At 39.5% G+C, this 20,457-nt stretch overlaps 1 protein-coding gene across 23 annotated transcripts in view; it reads left to right on the top strand.

Moving 5' to 3' along the window:
• The window catches only part of CRADD (CASP2 and RIPK1 domain containing adaptor with death domain), a 179,058-nt gene that overhangs the window by 43,729 nt on the left and 114,872 nt on the right, over positions 1-20,457 (top strand). For 6 of the 23 annotated variants that reach the window (XR_010579537.2, XR_010579536.2, XM_065524648.2 and 3 more), the window contains one exon: positions 18,835-18,896. The exons of 10 other annotated variants lie outside the window; for them this stretch is intronic. Coding sequence is in view for 9 of the 13 variants with exons in the window: in XM_065524648.2 (XP_065380720.1) it covers positions 18,835-18,896 (62 nt within the window). In the remaining 4 variants the exon portion in view is untranslated. Of the gene's footprint in view, positions 1-15,216; positions 15,407-18,834; positions 18,953-20,262; positions 20,321-20,457 lie in introns of those variants that run through there. 7 more of the 23 variants (XR_010579535.2, XR_006690584.3, XM_065524649.2 and 4 more) reach the window with 4 other exon arrangements.

Below are 20,457 nucleotides of genomic sequence, written 5' to 3' on the forward strand. Positions count from 1 at the left end.
CTAGGCTGGAGTGCAGTGTTGTGAACATGGCTTACTGCAGCCTTGACCTCATGGGCTGAAGTAATCCTCCCACTTCAGTCTTCCAAGTAGCTTGAAATACAGATGTGCACCACCATGCCTTGCTAATTTTTGTATTTTTTGTAGAGATGGGGTTTTGCCATGTTGCCCAGGCTGGTCTTGAACTCCTGGGCTCTAGCAATCTTCTTGCCTCAGCCTCCTAAAGTGCTGGGGTTACAGGTGTGGGTCACCGTGCCTGGCTGTCTTTCTCACTATTAAGTATGATGTTAGCTGTAGGGTTTTAAAAAATATGTTCTTTAACAAGTTGAGGAAATTCCCTTCTATTCCTAGTTTGATGAAAGTTTTTATTATGAATAGGTGGTGAGTTTTGTCAAATGATATGATCATGTGATTTTTCTAATTAAGTCTGTCGATGTGATTGATTAGATTACATTTATTGATTTTTGTATGTTGAACCAGCCTTGCATAATTGGGATAAATCCCACTTGAAAATGGTGTATAATTCTTTTTATACATTTTTAGATTTGATTTGCTTATAGTTTTTTGAGGATTTTTACATTTATGTTCAAGGGAGATATTGGTCCATAGTTTTCTTTTCTTGTAACTTCTGGTGTTGGTATTAGGGTGATGCTGACTTTATAGGATGAGTTAGGAAGTATTTCCACTGCTTCTAGCTTCTGAAAGATATTGCAGAGAATTGTTACAATTTCTTCCTTAAATGTTTGATAGAATTTATCAGTGAACCCACCTGGGCTTGGTGCTTTCTATTTTAAAGGTTATTAAATATTGATTCAATTTTTTAATAGATGTAGGCCAACTCAGATTGTTTATTTTTGTGTGTGAGTACTGGCAGATTGTGTTTTTCAATGAATTGATCCTTTTCATTTATGTTATCAAATTTGTGGACATAAAGTTGTTTATAAAATTTCTTTATCCTTTTAATGTTCATGCGATTTGTAGTGATGTTCTCTTTTTCATTTCTGATATTAATAATTTGTATTCTCTCTCCTTTTTTCTTAGACTGTCTAGAAGCTTGCTGATTTCATCTATCTTTTCAAAGAGCAAACATTGCTTTATTGATTTTTTCTATCAATTTCTTGTGTTCTCTTTCATTGATTTCTGCTCTAATTTTTATAATTTTTTTGCTTTTGTTTACTTTGGATTTAATTTGTTTTTCTTTTTCTAGTTTCTGAAGGGGAAAAACGTAGGTTATTGATCTAAAGGCCTTTCTTCTTTACTAATTTTTGCATCCAAATGCTATGCATTTCCCTTTGCTTTAGCTGCAAACTACAAATTTTGATAAGTTGTTTCCATTTTTATTTAGTTCAAATTTTTTTTTAAATTATCTTCAGAATTCTTTCACCCGTATGTTATTTAGAAGTGTATTGTTTTATCTCCAAGTACTTTGGAATTTTCCAGCTATGTTTGTGTTATTAATTTCTTATTTAAATCCATTGTGATCTGACAGCAGATTTTGTATGGTTTCTATGCTTTTAAATTTATTAGAGTGTGTTTTATGGCCTACAGTGTGGTCTATCATTGTGAATAGTCCATATGAGCGTGAGAAGAATGTATAATCTACTGTTGTTTGATGGACTAGTCTATAGATGTCATTTACATACAATTGATTGATGTTGAGTTTATGTCCTTCCTGATTTTTTGCCTGCTAGATATGCCTATTTCTGAGGGATGCTAAGCTTCCAAATGTAATAGTGGATTCACCTATTTTTTCTTGCAGTTCTGTCAGTTTTACCTCATGTATTTTAATGCTCTGTTGTTAGGCACATACACATTAAGGATTGTTATGTATTCTTGGAATATTGACCCCTTTATCATTTTGTAATGACTGTCTCTGTCTCTGACAACCGTTCTTGCTCTGTAGTCTGCTATGTCTGAAATTACTGTAGCTACTCCCACTTTCTTTTGATTATTGTTAGTGTGGTATAGCTTTCTTCAAGCATTTAAATCTATGTACGTATTTATATTTAAAGTGGACTTTTTGTAGACCACATATGGTTGGGTTTTGTTTTTTGATCTACCTTGACAATTCCTGTTTTTTATTTAGTGCGTTTAGACCATTGGAATTTGAGGTGATTGTTAACTGAGTATATAGTTGGATGAATACCTACCATATTTGTTATTGTGTTCTATTTGTTGCCCTTGTTTTTTGTTTCTATTTTTATCTTCCACACTTTTTTGCCTTTTGTGGTTTAATATTTAGTCTTAAATAATTTTACATTATTCCATTTTCTCTTTTGTAACATATCAAGTACATTTCTTTTAAAAAATTATTTGTAGAAATGAAGTCTTAACTGTGTTGCCCAGGCTAGTCTCAAACTCATGGGCTCAAACAATCTTCCCCTCTTGGCCTCCCCAAGTGCTGGGATTAACAGGTGTGAGCCACCATGCTCTTTCTTTTGTTTGTTTTTTAAAACTTTTTTAAAGTGGTTTCCCTAGAAGTTTGCTGTATACATTTACAACTCATCCAAGACCAATTTCAGATAACTCTGTACCACTTCATGGGTAGTGTGAGTACCTTATAATAATGAAATATTCCTAATTTCTCCCTCCTGTCTCTTGTGCTGTCATTCATTTTACTTATACATAGGTGTATATAACTAAATGTGTATGCACATACACAAACACACACATATGTATACATACACACACACAGTCAGCCCTCCATATATGTGGGCTCTGCCTCCATGGAGTCAACCAACTGTGGATCAGAATATTTGAAAAAGAATGGATAGCTGCATCTGTACTGCACACGTACAGATGTTTTTCTCTTGTCATTGTTTTCTAAACAATAGAGTATAACAACTATTTGCATAGTATTAGGTATTGTAAGTAATCTAGAGATGATTTGAAGTGTATAAGATGATGTATGTAGATTAAAAGCAAATGATGCACCATTTTATATAAGGGACTTGGGCATTCATGGATTTTGGTATCCACTGGGGATGGGGTCCTGAAGTCAATCCCCCATGGATAATAAGGGACTAGACACATAAGCATATATAACCAAATGCATTGTTGCCATTATTATTTTGAACAAACTTTGATCTGTTAGATCAATTAAGAAAAATAAAAATAAACATTTTTATTTTACCTCCACTTACTACTCCTTGATGCTCTTTTTTTCTTTATATAGATCTTATTTCTGACCTAATATTATTTTCCTTCTCTCAAAAGAACTTTTAACATTTCTTGCAGGGCAGGTCTACTGCCAACAAACTCTGTCAATTTTTGTTAGTCTGAGAAGGTCGTTATCTCGCCATCAATTTTGAAGGATAGTTTCACAAGGTACAAGAATTCTAAGTTGGTGAGTGTTTTCTTTTCCTCTCCACAGTAAATAGTTCACTCCACTTTCTTCTTGATTATGTGATTTCTGAGAAGGTGGATATAATTTTTATCTTTGCTTCTCTATGGCCAGTTTACTTTTTTAATCTGGTTTCTTTCAGGAATTTTTCTTTATCTTTTACTTTTTGTAGTTTGAAAATGATAGCATAGGTGTAGTTTTTGTTGGCATTTATCCTGCTTAGTATTTTCTAAGCTTCCTGGGTCTGTGGTTTGGTGTCTGGCATTAATTTGGGGGCAATTCTCAGCCTGTATTGTTTTGTATATTTTTTCTGTTTCTTTCTCTCTTTTTCTCCATCTAGTGTTTCCACTATACATATATTAAACCTTGTATACTTGTCTCACAGTTCTTGGATATTCTGTTTTTCAGTCTTTTTCTCTTTGCTTATCAGTTTTGGAGGTTTCTATTGATACATCCTTAAGCTCAGATACTCTCTCCTTAGCTATGTCCAGTCTAGTAATAAGCCCACCGAAGGCATTCTTCATTTCTGTTACAATGTTTTTGATCCTTAATATATTTTTTTTTCTTAGGATTTCTGTCTCTTTGGTTACATTGCCTATCTATCTCTTTGGTTGCATTGCCTATGTGTCCTTGCATGTTTACTGTCTATTAGAGCCCTTAACAAATTAACCATAGTTGTTTTAAATTCCCTATCTAATAATTCCATCATCCTTGTCACATCTTTTTCTGATGCTTGGTCTGTCTCTTCAAACTGTGTTGTTTTGCCTTTTAGTATGCCTTGTAATTTTTTCTTGATAGTTGGGCATGAATATGGGGTAAAGGGATCACTCTTGATAGCTGGGTGTGAATATGGGGTAAAGGGATCACTCTTAAGTAGGCCTTTAGAAATGTAGTGATAGAAGTGTGGGAGGAGAGGAAGTGAAACCATCTTTGCAAAAATTATGACAGTGAGAAAAATCTGACATAGGAAAATCATGGTAGTGAAAGAAATCTAACCTAACTGACTCCATGTTGCTTCTCACCTCCAAGCCGTTCCTATTCATTCCTGGGCATCGGCTGAGCAAAATATGGGAGGAATTTACTTTATAGTTTAATTCTGAAGCAAAAATGATAACAGCTCCTTCCTGAGCCAAACCCCCTCTTTGCTTAGGGATTAGACCACCTTTGTAAAACTAAAAAAATTAGCCACAAGATTAGAAATTCTGGTTTAGGAGTCATGTAGCCAGAGGCCACAAGATTCCTAAACTTCCCAGTTGCTCCTATAGATAACATCACTATTGTAAAACCTAAGATTGGGCCGGGCGCGATGGCTCATTCCTGTAATCCCAGTACTTTGGGAGGCTGAGGTGGGCGGATCACTTGAGGTCAGAAGATCGAGACCATCCTGGCCAACATGGTGAAACCCTGTCTCTATTAAAAATACAAAAAAATAATTAGCTGGGCATGGTGGCGGGTACCTGTAGTCCCAGCTACTCAGGAGGCTGAGGCAGGAGAATGGCGTGAACCCGGGAGATGGAGTTTGCAGTGAACTGAGATCGCATTGTGCCACTGCACTCCAGCCCGGGTGACAGGGTGAGACAGCGAGACTCCGTCTCAAAAAAAAAAAAAAAAAGCAAAAACCCTAAGATTGGTGTTTGAGGTATTTTTCTGACCCTGCATTCTGATGAACCAACCAGCTGGTGCCACCCAGACTGGTGAACTGGCTCATCTGGTCTTTTGGCCCCCACCCAGGAACTGAGTCAGAACAAGAAGACAAACTTCGACTCCCTATGATTTCAACCCAACCAATCAGCATTCCCTATTCCCTACTCTGCTGCCTGCCAAATTATCCTTGAAGAACCATAGCCTCTGGATTTTTGGAAAAGCCGATTTGAGTAATAATAAGCTCCTGTCCTCTTGTTTAGCTGCCTCTGGGTTTATTAAACTCTTTCTCTATTGCAAAAACTTGCTGTTCTCAGTGCATCGGCTTTGCTGGGCGGTGGGAAAGATGAAACTGTCTGGTGAATACGGAAGTATCCTCTTGTCCTGTGAGTAGGTCTCAGTCTTTGAGTAAGCCTGTGCCTCTGGACTGTGAACTTCACAGTGTTTCTCAGGTTTTATTTCCTTTTAAGTGGGACAGGGTCGCTAGACTCGGTTGGAATTATATATTTCTGTTCATCACATGGAAGGCTTGAGTGGGCTAGAGCTGAGAATTTCTCTTCCCTCCAGGCCAGTTAGGCTCTGGTAAAATCCACTGTCAGATGAGGCTCTGGTTAGACAGCTTCTCCTGAGGGCAGGCCGTGTTAGGAAGACCCCAGTGCTCTGGCATATTTCAGAATGGTTCCTTTTCCTCCTGCTGCTGCTGGAAAGGGATTTTTCTTGGGGAAGTTTCTGCTCCAGGCCAGGTGCAGTGGCTCACACTTGTAATCCCAGCACTTACCTTGGGAGGTCAAGGTGGGCAGATTGTTTGAGCTCAGGAGTTCGAGGCCAGCCTGGACAACATAGAGAAACCCGGTCTCTCCTAAAAATACAAAAACTAGCTGGGTGTTTGGTGCATGCCTGTAGTCCTAGCTACTTGGGAGGCTGAGGCAAGAGGATCCCTTCAACCTAGGAGGTCAAGGCTGCAGAGAGCCGTGATCGTGCCACTGCATTCCAGCCTGGGCGACAGAGCCAGACCCTGTCTCAAAAAAAACAAAAACAAAAACAAAAGTTTCTGCTCCAGTATGTTGGGATTCTCTGTATCTCCCTGTCTGTTGCTTCAATTTCAGAGGCATCAGTTTACTGTGATCTCACTTTTCTTACAAAACTAAGAAGACTTGTTGATTTTTCAGTTTGTTCAGCCTTTTTACTTGTTAGGATGGAGTGGTGACTTTTCAGCTCCTTAAATACAGAACTGGAAACCAGAAGCCTCTTGACCTTTCATTTTTTGCCTTTGGAAAAAGTCAGGTAGTTAATACTTCTCTTTCAGGGTGTCGTTTGTTATGCAAAAACACAATGTAGATAATATGGATTGCCAGTAAACGATAGGCACATTGGATATAATTGTTACTGTCTTGCATTTTTTAGCATAGTTTTAGATATTTTATTTTGCTACAAAGAAATTTTGAGCAGAAGAATGTGACATGTATCTGTAAAGAACAGACATTATTATTATTATTATTTTTTTGAGACAGAGTCTCGCTCTGTCGCCCAGGCTGGAGTGCAGTGGTGCGATCTCTGCTCACTGCAGGCTCTGCCTCCCGGGTTCACGCCATTCTCCTGCCTCAGCCTCCCAAGTAGCTGGGACTACAGGTGCCCGCCACCGCACCTGGTTAATTTTTTGTATTTTTAGTAGAGACGGGGTTTCATCGTGTTAGCCAGAATGGTCTCCATCTCCTGACCTCGTGATCCACCCACCTCAGCCTCCCAAAGTGCTAGGATTACAGGCGTGAGCCACCACACCTGGCCCAGACTTACTATTTTTTATGTTCATCTCCCAGTTAATTATCTTTCACTCACAATATTCCCTTTGCTTTTCCTTTTTAACCAGTGGTCCAATATGGGTATCAGTGGAACAATATATGTCTTAAGAATAAAGCAATTTTAAACCACCATGACTACTAGCAGTGCTTAGCTGAGTTCTGTTTCCCAGTTGTCACCAACTACTGCATATACTCCCTAGATACGCAGTTGCATGTTCTCATACCGTTCTGTGTTGAAGAAAAGAATGTTTTAAAACATAGCAATTGAACCAAATGCTATTACTATCTTTATTGACTTGAAAGGCCCTCATTCCACCCAATCCTGCCCTACTCCTGTCGCCCCAATTCCTTTGTGAACTACTTTGGGAAATGCTATTGGTGGTGGTGGTGTGATGGTATCGGTAAGAGCATGAAAATAAAAAGCTGAGAATATATAAGAGATTCAGATTTTGCTGAAGTGGAGAATTTGACTTGTGGAGTATTGTAATGCAAAATTTGGGGCACTGTTAATGGAAAGGATTTGCTATATTAAACAGTAAGGGTTCATTGTAGGTTGAGAAGCTGAGGAGATTTATTTTACCATTTAGTGTGTAGAGAATTTGAATAGGAAAGTAGGTGGGTATAGAGCGCCTGTCTGTACCATTCATTGTTGGGGTTTATATATACCTTTCTCTCTTAGTCCTCAAAACCCCCTGTCTGTAATGTAGGTATTTTCCCCATTTTGCAGATAAGGAAGCTCAGACAGACGAACTTTTCCAAGGTCTCAAAGCTAGTACATTGTGGGGCTGTATTCAAACCCAGGGCTGACTTCAAGACCCGTGATTCTTCTACTGAATTAACCCGAATGCTTGCAAAGTCTGTGGCTCTAATTGTTTCTGTGGCTAATTAATGTTCATGAACTGGTGAAGAGTAAATAGTTTAGTTTTTTGAGATGGAGTTTCACTTTTGTCACCCAGGCTGGAGTGCAATGGTGTGATCTCGACTTACTGCAACTTCTGTCTCCCGGGTTCAAGCGATTCTCCTGTCTCAGCCTGCCGAGTAGCTGGGATTACAGGCACCCACCACCATGCCCAGCTAATTTTTGTATTTTGATTAGAGATGGGGTTTCACCATATGGGCCAGGCTGGCCTCGAACTCCTGACCTCAGGTGATCTGCCTACCCTGGCCTCCCAAAGTGCTGGGATTACAGGCGTAAGCCACAGCACCTGGCCAATCGTTTAGTTTTTAAATGACTCCCTCAACTTTGTTAGGTCTGTTTATTTGAGAGCATGTATTTATTTGGGGCTATAAATGTATTTTCATATTTACCTATTTTATTTATCTCAGGTCTTGCTTTTTACATTAGAGAAGGAAGCTTTACTAGTACTCTAGTTGGAGGGGTGCATCTCTTTCTCATGAAAGAATCTTATTCGGATACATACATACATACATTGTATTTATTTATAAATACAATAATAACACTGAAGTATCAATAACCACAATTTATTACTTTTTTCCTTGTTTTTTTTTTTTTCCCGCTGTGGAGCTTACCAGGTAGAATTCTGGTTTTGGTAGCAGGAAAGAACAGATGGCAACTTTGTGAATTGTGGCATTTGAGATTAGACTGATATACAAGATGGTGTACTACAGCAATCTAGTTAACGGAAGGGAATAGCACTGTTGTCAAAGACATAGGAAGGTCTCTTGTAACTGAAAGAGCCCTCTTTGGCATTTGGCTGTCTCAGTTTCATGATAACATGACGAAGCAGGAACCTTGAAATTGCTCCTGTTTATATTCCATTCCTGGATAATTACCATCTATACTCAGGTTTCGAAAGGTCCTTTTATTTTGTGATTGCATCTTTCAGCAACAACTCTTATTATCCTGTTATGCAATTTGCCTTATTTATGATGCTCAGGTGGGAAAACGTTCAGCCTCCACAATTGAAAAGATCGCCCTGATTGAGCATTTTGTGGTGCTTTTGCTTGTTTTGCTGTTGAGCGAACTGAGTTCAAGACAGGTGAATTTTTTCCAGATGTGAATTTGAATAATTGGACAGATCCCTGTGGTCTCTTCAGTAATAACACAAGTGACTGCTTATTCTCGCCTTCTTCCTCCATGCCTGGCTTCCTGTGATCACTCTGCAAAGGGCTCTGTAGTTACAGGATGACTCCACAGTTAATATTGAGCTCATGAGGAGTAAATAGTTCATCCAAGCTGGGAATCTCTGAGAGCTTCATTAGGTCTGCTTATTTGGGACAGAACCTGTCACTATCCAGGAGTCACACAGCAGATCAGCTTTCATTTGCTTTGTTACCATTTGAGGCATGAAATAGAACCATTTTCTCCCAGAACATGATGTTCCTGTGTAGTAATAAGTGATAGCACTTTATGGGCGTTAAGGAGTCTAGAGCCAGGCCAGTTAGCAACTGAAGCTGTAATGACTCAACTGGACACTGACCTCCTTTTCCTGAAGTTATATGAGCAGAGACAGGTAAGGGAAATGTGGCTCGGTGACCCACAGTGCTCAGTGCCCAGTTCAGTGACAGGTAACCAGGAGAGCTGAGCCATGGAGAGGCCAGCAAGCCAGAGGGATTTGCTGCCATGCTCTGACACGGAAGGCAGGGTGCACTCAGCTCTGTATTGATGACATTCTTAAGTCTGCAGGACTTAATGCAGTTTCTGGATGTGCCTCCTCATCACCATACCTGTTCAAGGGGGAAAGTAGGACCCACCCCAAGAGTTGGCTCTATAGAAGTTTTTCCTGACAATACTCTCTACTTCTGGAGGTAGACTGTGTTTTTCTCCTGTCCTCTCCTCTAACACAGAACTTGCGTGTTACTATATGCTACTTGTTTATCTGCCCTCTGGACTGTGAACCCTTGAGGACAAGGATATTGTCTTATCACTCTTTGAATTCTCAGTGCCGGGTACATATTACGTGTTCAACACATGTTTGTTAAATAAATGAAGCAGTGATGTTTGGCTCCTTTCTTCCACAAGGCACTCTACCCTTCCAAGGAAAAAATTATAGCAGCTATCTATAACTGATAATCAGAACTAATGACATATGGTAGCACAGCCATGAGTAGAGTTGAAATGATCAGAGTGATTATAAAATACTTAGGAATAAACTTAACAGAAATTGGACAAGACCTTTATGAAGAACACTTCCAAACTTAACTAAGGCACAAAAAAGAACACTTGAATAAATAGAGAAACATGTTCATTGGTGAGAAGGGTCAATGTAGTAAATATGTCAATATCACTTTTTGTCCACATTAACCTAAAATTTAATAGAATTCCAGCATAAGCTTTAACGTTATTTTCATTCTATGGAATTTGATAAAATATAGTAAAGTTCAGAAAAACATTGCCTGAGACTAGTGAAGAATGAAAAAGAGGGGAAATTTTTATCTCATCAAGTATTAAAACATAAAATATAGTAAATATAAACAAAATGGTAGACAGACTAAGAAATTGGAAGCCAGTATAATCTGGATACCAAAACTTGACCAAGGCGCTATAAGAAAAAATTGTAGCCTGAAGCATGGATGCAAAAATCATTAATATATTAACAAATGGAATCCAGCAAAACAGGAAAAGGATAATATATCATTACCAAATGGGGTTCATCCTGGAAGTGCAAGATTGGTTTAGCATTTGAAAATCAATGTAATTATTGCATTAATGGAAAAAAAGAAAATAAGAGCATAGCTACAACAGGAATTCTAGAAGCAGGCTTGAGCGTACATGGAAACCCAGTACAGGTTCACAATCCTTTATCTGAAATGTTTGGGGCCAGTTATATTTCAAAATTTAGAGTTTTTAGCAGTGTCTCATAATCAAATTCATGTAAATTTCCACAGCAGAACAGATTAACACGGACACTAAATGGGATGATGAAAACCAGAAGTAGCCTCACATTAGCTCAGGTCAGTTTTTACCACCAAATGAATTTAAGCACCAAACTGCAAAAAACAAAAGACTCTGTTTTCAGAGCTTTATGAGTTCAGAATTTCAGGTTAGGAATTATCAACTCTTTAATGTCAAGGTGGCACATCAAGTCAGTGATGAGAAGATTTATAAAAGGTGTTGGGATTACATACTAGTCATTTAGAAGGGAAAAAAAGGATAAAGTTAAATTCCTACTTAATAGCAATATTGTTTATGTTTAAAGATTTTATGTTAAAAAACTAAATAATCTATAAAAGCACAAAATATATACTTAATCTTTATAATCTCTTGGTAGTGGAGATCTTTGTAAGCATGACACCAATAGCAGAAACCAAACACATTTTAAAAAGAGATATTACAGCTAGCTGCAGTGGTTCATGCCTGTAATCGCAGTACTTTGGGAGGCTGAGGCTGGTGGATCACCTGAGGTCGGAAGTTTGAGACCAGCCTGACCAACATGGCGAAACCCCGTGTCTACTAAAAATACAAAATTACCCAGGCATGGGGGCGCATGTCTGTGATCCCAGCTACTCCGGAGGCTGAGGCAAGAGAATCGCTTGAACCTGGGAGGCAGAGATTGCAGTGAGCCGAGATCACGCCATTGCACTTCAGCCTGGGCAACAAGAGAGAGACTCCATCTCAGAAACAAAACAAAACAATAAAACAAAACAAAACAAAAAATCATCTTAGATTTAACTAAGCAAAAATTACAAAGAACACCATAAATAAGATTAAAAACTAATGTCAATGTGGAGAAAATGTTGGCTACATATATAGTGGCCAAAGAGTTATTGCCCATAGTTTATAGAGAGCTCTTACAGATTAATAAATAAGAGATGCATTCTCTAGGACAAAATCAGACCAAAGATATGAAAAGATAATTTGCAAAAGAAGAAATACAAATGGCCGCCAAATTATTTACTACTACTATATCACTATCACTACTACTAGCAGCTACCATTTACTGTTTATCGTCTGCCAAGCACTGGGCTAATATCATATCTTGCTTAAGAAAATACTACGGGACAGGTGCAATTATTTACGTTGTTCTATGAGGACAGTCCAATTTAGGGAGCTAAAGCAGCTTATCCTAGATCATAACATTTAGCAGAACTGTTGCAGCCCAGGGCTGTCTGCCTCTGAAACTCTTGCTCTTCAGTATAACAGTGATCTACTGCTCCTATATATCATATTTGTATAAAAGGAAAATTCATTGAAAGCAACCAGAAGTTACCGTTTGTTTTGCCTATCAGATTGGCAACAGTTGAAAAGGAATATTCATAGCCAGGCAAGATCAGAGTGTGAAGCCTGCGCTCTCGTGTATTGCTCGTGGTAGTGTCAACTGCCATGAGTTTTCTGGAAGGCACTTTGGCAATATGTATTGAAAGCTACATCCTTTGATACAGTCTTTCTACTTCTAAGAATTTGTCTGAAAGGACTAGTTTGATAAGTGCTTATATGTAAACGGTGTTCATTTCAGTGTTATTTATGAAAGCAAACAGAAAGAAACTTGTCCGTCAGTAAAAGATCAGTTAAATGAGTTATGAGAGAATTGAAGATGTAGAGCTATATTTATTATTTAAACACTGACCCTCATTTACTTTTTTTTTTTCTAAATGGAGCTTCGCCCTGTCACTCTGGCTGGAGTACAGTGGCACAATCTCGGCTCACTGCAACGTCCGCCTCCCGGGTTCAATCAATTCTCCCACCTCAGCTTCCCAAGTAGCTTGAATTACAGGCACACGCCATCACATCCAGCTAATTTTTATGTTTTCAGTAGAGACGGGGTTTCACCATGTTGACCAGGCTGGTCTCGAACTCCTGACCTCTCAACTGATCCACCTGCCTCGGCCTCCCAAAGTGCTGGGATTATAGGTGTGAGCCACTGCACCCGGCTGACTCTCATTTACTATTGGATGGAAAAATAAAACAAAATAAAACAAAGCATGTTGCAAAACAGTTTTGTGGTGCAACTGTATATTTGAAAAACTCCAAGTCATATACACGTATGCCAAGAAAAAAGTCTGGGGAGGCTGTGAAACACAGTATTGACCGTGGTATAATTATTAGTGTTTTATTTTTTTTCTTCATATTCTCCTGCAGTATTTATTGGTTTATTTTTGCTCTATACATAGACTCCAGTTGAAAAAAGCATTTAAAAATACATACTATAATTTTCTCAGACTGATAGAACATCTCAACTTGAATATTAAGCACAGAATTTTGGGATGTTCATCCAGGTCTGTATATTTGCTTTTGTTAGGGAGTATGTAGGTACTTCCTGTACTTATATTTTACTTTTTGAAAGTTGACACAGGCATATGTTCACACATACATTATTTCCCACATGTTACTCCAAGAATTTCTAGACTTCTATTTCACTGACTGTGTTTAAAGTAATAGTTTGCCAGCGACTTGGTTTACACATCCAATCAGTGTGAAAGTTATGTGAGTATACTTCTCCATAGATACAAGGAAGTCCTCTTTGCCCAATCAGTAGATCAAGAAGGCGAACACCTTCTTAATTACAAATGAAGTTTTAAAAATTCGGCTTAACAAATATAGCTATAAGATTGCTTAACAAATATAGCTATATAGCTTAACAAATATAGCTAAGGAGACCTGCCTGAGGATTCTTCTGGTTTAGAAAAGAATTATTTCTGATAGGGAGACAATCATGTTGGGCATATCTTAAAATGCTTGATATAACCTTCAAAATTTATTATGAAACAGTGAAATCTGGCCGGGCACGGTGGCTCACGCCTGTAATCCCAGCACTTTGGGAGGCTGAGGTGGACAGATCACCTGAGGTCGGGAGTTCGAGACCAGACTGACCAGCATGGAGAAACCCCATCTCTACTAAAAATATAAAATTAGCTGGGCGTGGTGATGGGTGTCTGTAATCCCAGCACTTTGGGAGGCCGAGGTGGACAGATCACCTGAGGTCGGGAGTTCGAGACCAGACTGACCAGCATGGAGAAACCCCATCTCTACTAAAAATATAAAATTAGCCGGGCGTGGTGATGGGCGCCTGTAATCCCAAATACTTGGGAGGCTGAGTCAGGAGAGTCACTTGAACCCAGGAAGCGGAGGTTGTGGTGAGCCGAGATTGCGCCATTGCACTCCAGCCTGGGCGACAAGAGTGAAATTCCATTTCAAAAAAACAAAAACAAAAACAAAACCCAGTGAAATCTAGTATTTTATATGACATGAGCAATTTGCACATTGACTTTGAACATTATCCTGACCATCAAAGAACATTATTTAATAAGAATTGTGGACTAAGTAACTTTAATGTGCATTTTTATAGCATCTCTAAAGATTTGGATGCAGAGATATGAGCTCCATTTGATTGAACTGGTAGTTTTAGAAACAGATTTTCAAATTACTTACCAAATGTAAAAGGAAAACACTTGTATTGAAAACACTGGTTGCAGATCGCTCTAAAGGCCATTTGGGACAACAGAACAAGGCAACATCTCAGAGAAAATGGTTAGTAATGGGCTCTTAGAGATGGTGTCTTAATGCAGTAGTTATTTGGAATTATCTTTAAAATGGTTTGTTGACCCTGTTCTTCTGTTTTGACATTCTCCTTTGAAGGCATGCAAGTTATACTGATGGTATTTGAATAGTGGGACTCTTGTGTAGCAGTTTAAGAGGGTGCATTTTAGAGTCAGACAGACCTGGGTTAAAATCCAGGCTCTACCACTTAGTCGTTTTTTGAGCTTTGGCAAGTCACTCTAGTCTCTCTAAGCTTTAGTTTCTTCATTTCAAAAATACAGACCTGACAGAGTTGTTGAGAGGATTAAATGAAATAATTTTTGTAAAGAGCATAACAGTGCCTGGCACATATTGAATGTTCAGTAAGTGGTTGCTCTTTTTATCATAAGTAGTCTGATTTCTTTTGGAAGATTTTTGCAATAATATGTAGTGTAATGAAAAGAATGCACACTGTGTTGTCTAATAGACCCAGATTTGAACACTGGTTCTGCCCTTAACAACCTCCTAACCTTGGGCAAATCATTCTGCTCTGTGCCTCAATTTTCTTCCCCAAGAAATGGAGTCATAATGCTGACGTTGTTGGAGGTTGTAAGGATTTGAAGTGATATAGGCTAAGTGTCAAACTCTATGCCTGGAGGAAAGTCAGTATTCAACAAATGGTTACTATCATTATTGTTATAAAGCTAATAAATATCAAAGAACATCTTAAGGCTTTTAATATTTTCCCTTTTCTATCTTTAGTTGTAATTCTTTAAGGAATTGGGCACACATAGCTAAGACTGTGCAATGTAAGAAAAGTGTTAATAAGTTTTATAAAAATGTATTATAATACTACATTTGGTAAACAAAGAATAAGAATCTGTAGGTAGGGATTATATGAGTGGAGAAGGATGTGTACTTAGGGCTTGGCTTTGGGGTGTGTGTCAGAGACTAGTATATGAGGAAGAAGACGCAGGAAAAGGCAGTGTTTCATTTCTCACAATCACCCCTCTCACCAGCGACATTGAAGAGGTGATGTCATGGGCCTCTGACGCTGTGCTTGCCCCCATCACCCAGCCATCTGGAATAGCTGCTGGAGGTGCCCAGCGTGCCAGCACTGAAGGAAGGCCTGGCTGCTTGGCAAGCATTGGTGACGCTGTGACATCGAGTTCCTGGGAGGCTGCCTGCTCAGGTGGACTGCTACATGCTGTATGTCTTGCGTCATATTTGCACCGTATGGTGCTTGATGTGATTTATTCATCCATTCATCTATCCTTTTTTTTTTTTTTTTTGAGACAGGGTCTCACTCTGTTACCCAGGCTAGACTGCAGTGGTGATCAAGGCCTCCTGGAGTCTCAACCTCCCAGGCTCAATCGATCCTCCACTGCAGCCTCCTGAGAAGCTGTGACTATAGGCATGCACTACCACACCCTGCTAATTTTTTATATTTTTTGTAGAGACAGGGTTTCGCCATGTTACCCAGGCTGGTCTCAAACTCCTGGGCTCAGGCCGTCTGTCCACCTCAGCCTCTCAATGTGCTTGGAGTACAGCCATGAGCCACCTGCCTGGCACATATTAAATGTGGCACATATTAAAATGCTTTTTTCCCTTCCTCCCTCCTTCCCTTCCTTTCTTTTTTCCCTTCATCTCTTCTTCCCTCACTTTCTTATATCCAGCCATCCATCTGTTCATCAGTCCATCCATCCGTCCATCCATCCATCCCATCCATCCATCCATCCATCCATCCATCCATCCATCCATCCATCTTCTAGGTCCTAGGTATAGTAGTGAACAAAACAGTCAAAGTCCCTTCCCTCAAGGAACTTACATTTTAGAGATTCAAAGCATTTTCAAGTGTGTTATTTCATTTGCTTTTTAAAACAAGTATGTGAATTTTGAATTTTTTAGTATTTTCATTTGCTAGATGAGGAAACAAAAATATTTTGAGATTAAATAACCTACCCAGGATAACAGTGCAATGAATAAAACCCATTATTTTTTATTTAGAACTCTTTTATATATACCACTTTTTGTATCCTAAACAAGTTTCTCATCAATGAAACATATTTTCACGCTGTGTTTTTCTTAATACTTTAATCACAGGTAGCCAAGGGAATTTTAAAGAACATTAAATGCACTCAACTGAGCTGCTTTAACCTTTCAATATGTTCCCACTGCTCCTAGAATGAGATCTGAAACCCACTGCATCATTGGGCCAATGCCTCCTTCACAACTCTGTGTCCGGGCCCTGTCCCTCGTATTGCCTATCTTCTGCAAACGCTAGCCTTCTTTCCTGACCTCAGACGCATTGTGTTCCTTCCAGCTTCAGCCCTTTGCATGCACTGTTCCCTCAGCTTGGAATCCTCTCTGTTTCCCTTTTTGTCCCTCTTCCCCCTATCTTCACCAAGCCAATCCCACTCAACTCACAGATCTCAGCTTTCATACCACTTCCTAGGGGAGGCCTTTCTCATCCCCCTGCCAAGGTCAGGTCCCTGTACCATATGTGCTTTCTCATGGCACCCTGTGGTTTTCCTTCACGACTCACCTATCACAATCTAGGATTTTGTTGACTGCCTGCCTCCCCTTCCTGTAAAGGTTAGAGGGTAAGCTCCATGGAGGCAGAACGCTAGTTATGTCATTTTCACCATTGTTTCCCTGGCTAGCACTGGGCCTCCTGTAGGCCCTCCAAAATATGCAAATAAATGAATGAACAAACACTGTGGTGGCATGGAAACCCAGAGCGGCACAAGCGAGTTCAAATGCTTATGGTTTGTTCCATCTCACTTCCCTCTAGGATGCGATTTTAGCAGTGTAGGCAGCTTACAAAATGGTGCAGGTTTCTCGTGTTTTACTAATGTGTAAATAAAGAGAAAGTAACTATTAAGATATGGAAAGTTAGTAAAGTGGCAGCAAAAAGTGACAAGGGCTGGGGACCCAAATACAGAACCTAGGGAAAATAGAATAAACCAAGTTATTTGTTTTTATGTCTCTTTTCCATTAGACTGTGAGCAAGTTGAAGTAAAGTCCCAGAACTTATTTATGTTTATATCCTCAAAGAGACTATAGTGCCTGGTTCATAATAGCTGTGGAATAAATGTTGAATGAATGAATGATACACCTTTTACCTTTGAAGCTGACTTTCTCTTGTTCTTCATGCTGATACTAGAAATAGGAACAGTCAGTCAGGTACAGTGGCTCATGCCTGTACTCCCAGCACTTTGGGAGACCAATGTGAAAAGACTGCTTGAATCCAAGAGTTTGAGACCAGCCTGGGTGACAAAGTGAGACCCCATCTCTACGAAAAGAAAACCAAAAGAAATTGGAACAGTATTATTTATAGAAAAAATACTAGATCTAGAACCAGAGAAACCTAGGTTAAAACTGATTTAAAATGAGAATAATCATTCCCATCAAGTGGAGTTGTTGGGAGGGTGATACAGATGGTGTCTATAAAGTGCATAGCAAGCCAGTTGTGGTGGCTCACGACTGTATTTTCATCTAGTAGGGGGCTGAGGTGGAAGGATCCCTTGAACCCTGGAGACTGAGGTTGCAGTGAGCCGAGATCACGCCACTGCACTCCAGCCTGGGCGACAGAGGGAGACTCTGCCTCAAAAAGAAGTGCATAGCAATCACCGGGCCCATCTAACAGCTCCTCAAAACATTTAAGCTCCCCTTTTTTTTTTGCCTCTTTCCCTTTGGTATAATTTTAGAAAGACTTTTGGGGAGCATGACATATAAATCATTAAAAAAGAGCCTCAAAGCAGAATCGTGGCAATTGAGCTAGACTTGTATTTTGGAAAGCAAGCATGATGCTGGGATGCTTAAATAACAGTATAGTACATTGCAAAGGGACTGGGGAATAATGTACCTATTATTCTTGTCCATGGTCAGCCTATTACTAGAAAACAGTGATCACATTGATTTCTTTTTTCTTTTTCTTGCTTTCTTTTTTCTTTTCTTTTTTTTTTTTTTTTTTTGAGACTGTCTTTCTTGGTCGCCCAGGCTGGAGTGCAGTGGCTCAATCTAGGCTCACTGCAAGCTCCACCTCCTGGGTTCATGCCATTCTCCTGCCTCAGCCTCCTGAGCAGCTGGGACTACATGGGCCCACCACCACACCCAGCTAATTTTTTGTAGTTTTAGTAGAGACAAGGTTTCACCGTGTTAGCCAGGATGGTCTTGATCTCCTGACCTTGTGATTCACCTGCCTCGGCCTCCCAAAGTGCTGGGATTACAGGCGTGAGCCACCACGCCCAGCCGACCACATTGATTTCTAAAGTCCTTATGTTCAAAACTTTCTGTGCTGACCACCATCATTTATGTTTTTCCCATCTCTACTTAAAAACATCAGCTAGTCCCAACTTTTCCTCTAGTTATTTCTTTTATTAGATTTATTCTGTTCTCCACAATAAAATCTACTATTCCCATCCATGCCAATTCAAGTAGTTATAATGGGTGAATATAGGGTGTGTTAAATGTTGATAAATCCACTGAGTTCCTTGAGCTCCACATTGGTGTCTTTTAGGATGTGACTAGGGGTAGGCTAAATATTTTCTAGTTTCTCAGCTCCTACCCATGGTCTAATTATGATATAGAGGCCAGAGAAGTGTCACCAGTTTTTCTTTCTCCTCTGAATGTAGAGCAAGAGCAAATGATTTCAGATGACAGCATGAGAAACTTAGGATCAACCACCAGCATCTATGTGAGTCTTGTACTAAGCTCATTCCAGTTAAAAACTGTAAGTCATTTCATAGCCATGTAAGTTTACTTCTCTTTTATAGCACTTATTATGTGATATAAAATATGCAAGGCACTGGAGATACAATTAGTTCCTCAAGGAACTTTGAGTTGAGTAAGTGACACAGACATATGAGCAAACATGGTACTGTCTGGTAAGACCACATAGAGACATGTGCAAGGGGCAGAGGAGGCAGTGATGACTACTGGTCTGGGATAGTTGAGGGAAGGTGGCATAGGCTGCCTATTGAAGAATATTTTAGAGTTTGCTATGTGAACAAGGTTGCAGAGGGAATAGTGAAAAACAGGGAGACGTGGACTCACGTATTTTGTGCCGGGATGTCCAAGTACTTAGATATTACTATATTGCAAGTATGAAGAAGGCTTTTTTGAGATATGACAATGCCAAGGTAGGTTATGGACTCTCTTTGGAGTCCCCAAAATCAAAATAAAGCATTCACATCTGCTGAAGATAGCTTGAATGGTATTTTTGCTAAAGGCAGAGTCATATACTGTATGTGTCAGATAAAAGTCAATGTCTATTATATAAACATTGAGATTACATTAATTAATTTGAAAGAAAGGATTCAAACTTTGTACTAATCTGCATCTAGGGAACTAATCTGGTATGTGTTATTTTCAAATCACACAAATAAAGCAGTCTGTTGTATGGAGCTCTGCTCCCTTTTAGTCAAACAAATGCCACCAGAAAAAGCAGTGCAAATTCAGTGTCACCTTTTCTCCACGGGATGGGGTGGTTTCTTTTGGAACAGAGAGAGTTTCCAGAGAATCAATATAGTACTCAGAAGAAAAATGGAGGGTAGCCTTACCTTTTCCACTCCGGGCTGCCTAAGGGTGAAATGGAACCTCAGATATTGTACACCTTTAAATTGTCCATGTTGCCTGTTTCATAGCCTTCCTGGGCCAGGGAGCTGGGTAGTTGGTTTATAGTTCTGAGAACCAGAGCAGGACTGCTGTGCTTGCAATTGCATGCTTTTTATGGAACAGGCAATGTTGTTTAGGGAATTTGGGCAGCTGGAACCTGCCACATTAGCAATTTGGACTGAGGAAGAATTTCAGGGTGATAAAATAAAGCTCATTATATATGTTCATTTGGGTATTTAGGAGGCTGAGAAGGGAGAGGATGAGAGTATTCCGAAGGCAAGCAGGAGAGTTTCATAAACAGTTCCCTTTCTATTCAATTTTACTGGAAGTGTTGAATTGAGCTAGGAGGATCACATGGCCCATTTTGCAAAGGGCAGTCATGTTCTGCTGTTTCTTAGCTGTTTTGTCAGTTGGAACAAAACAACAGCGCTGCTCATTTTTTGCAGGGTTAGAGGAAAAAGGAAGGGCTGACTGAAGAATGGGGTGGGGAGCTGGAAAAGAGAAGGGCCAAAAGTGTCAGACTGTGGGGACGAGGACCTGAAGGAGGCCCATGAGACCTCAGGCATGGGCCCTGGAACTCTGCCTTTTTGAAGCCTGTTGACAATCTCACCGTAATTTAACCTTTTGTGGAATTCTTCCAT

The sequence above is a fragment of the Macaca fascicularis genome, chromosome 11 (assembly GCF_037993035.2).
Source record: "Macaca fascicularis isolate 582-1 chromosome 11, T2T-MFA8v1.1".
Classification (NCBI taxonomy): Eukaryota; Metazoa; Chordata; class Mammalia; order Primates; family Cercopithecidae; genus Macaca; species Macaca fascicularis.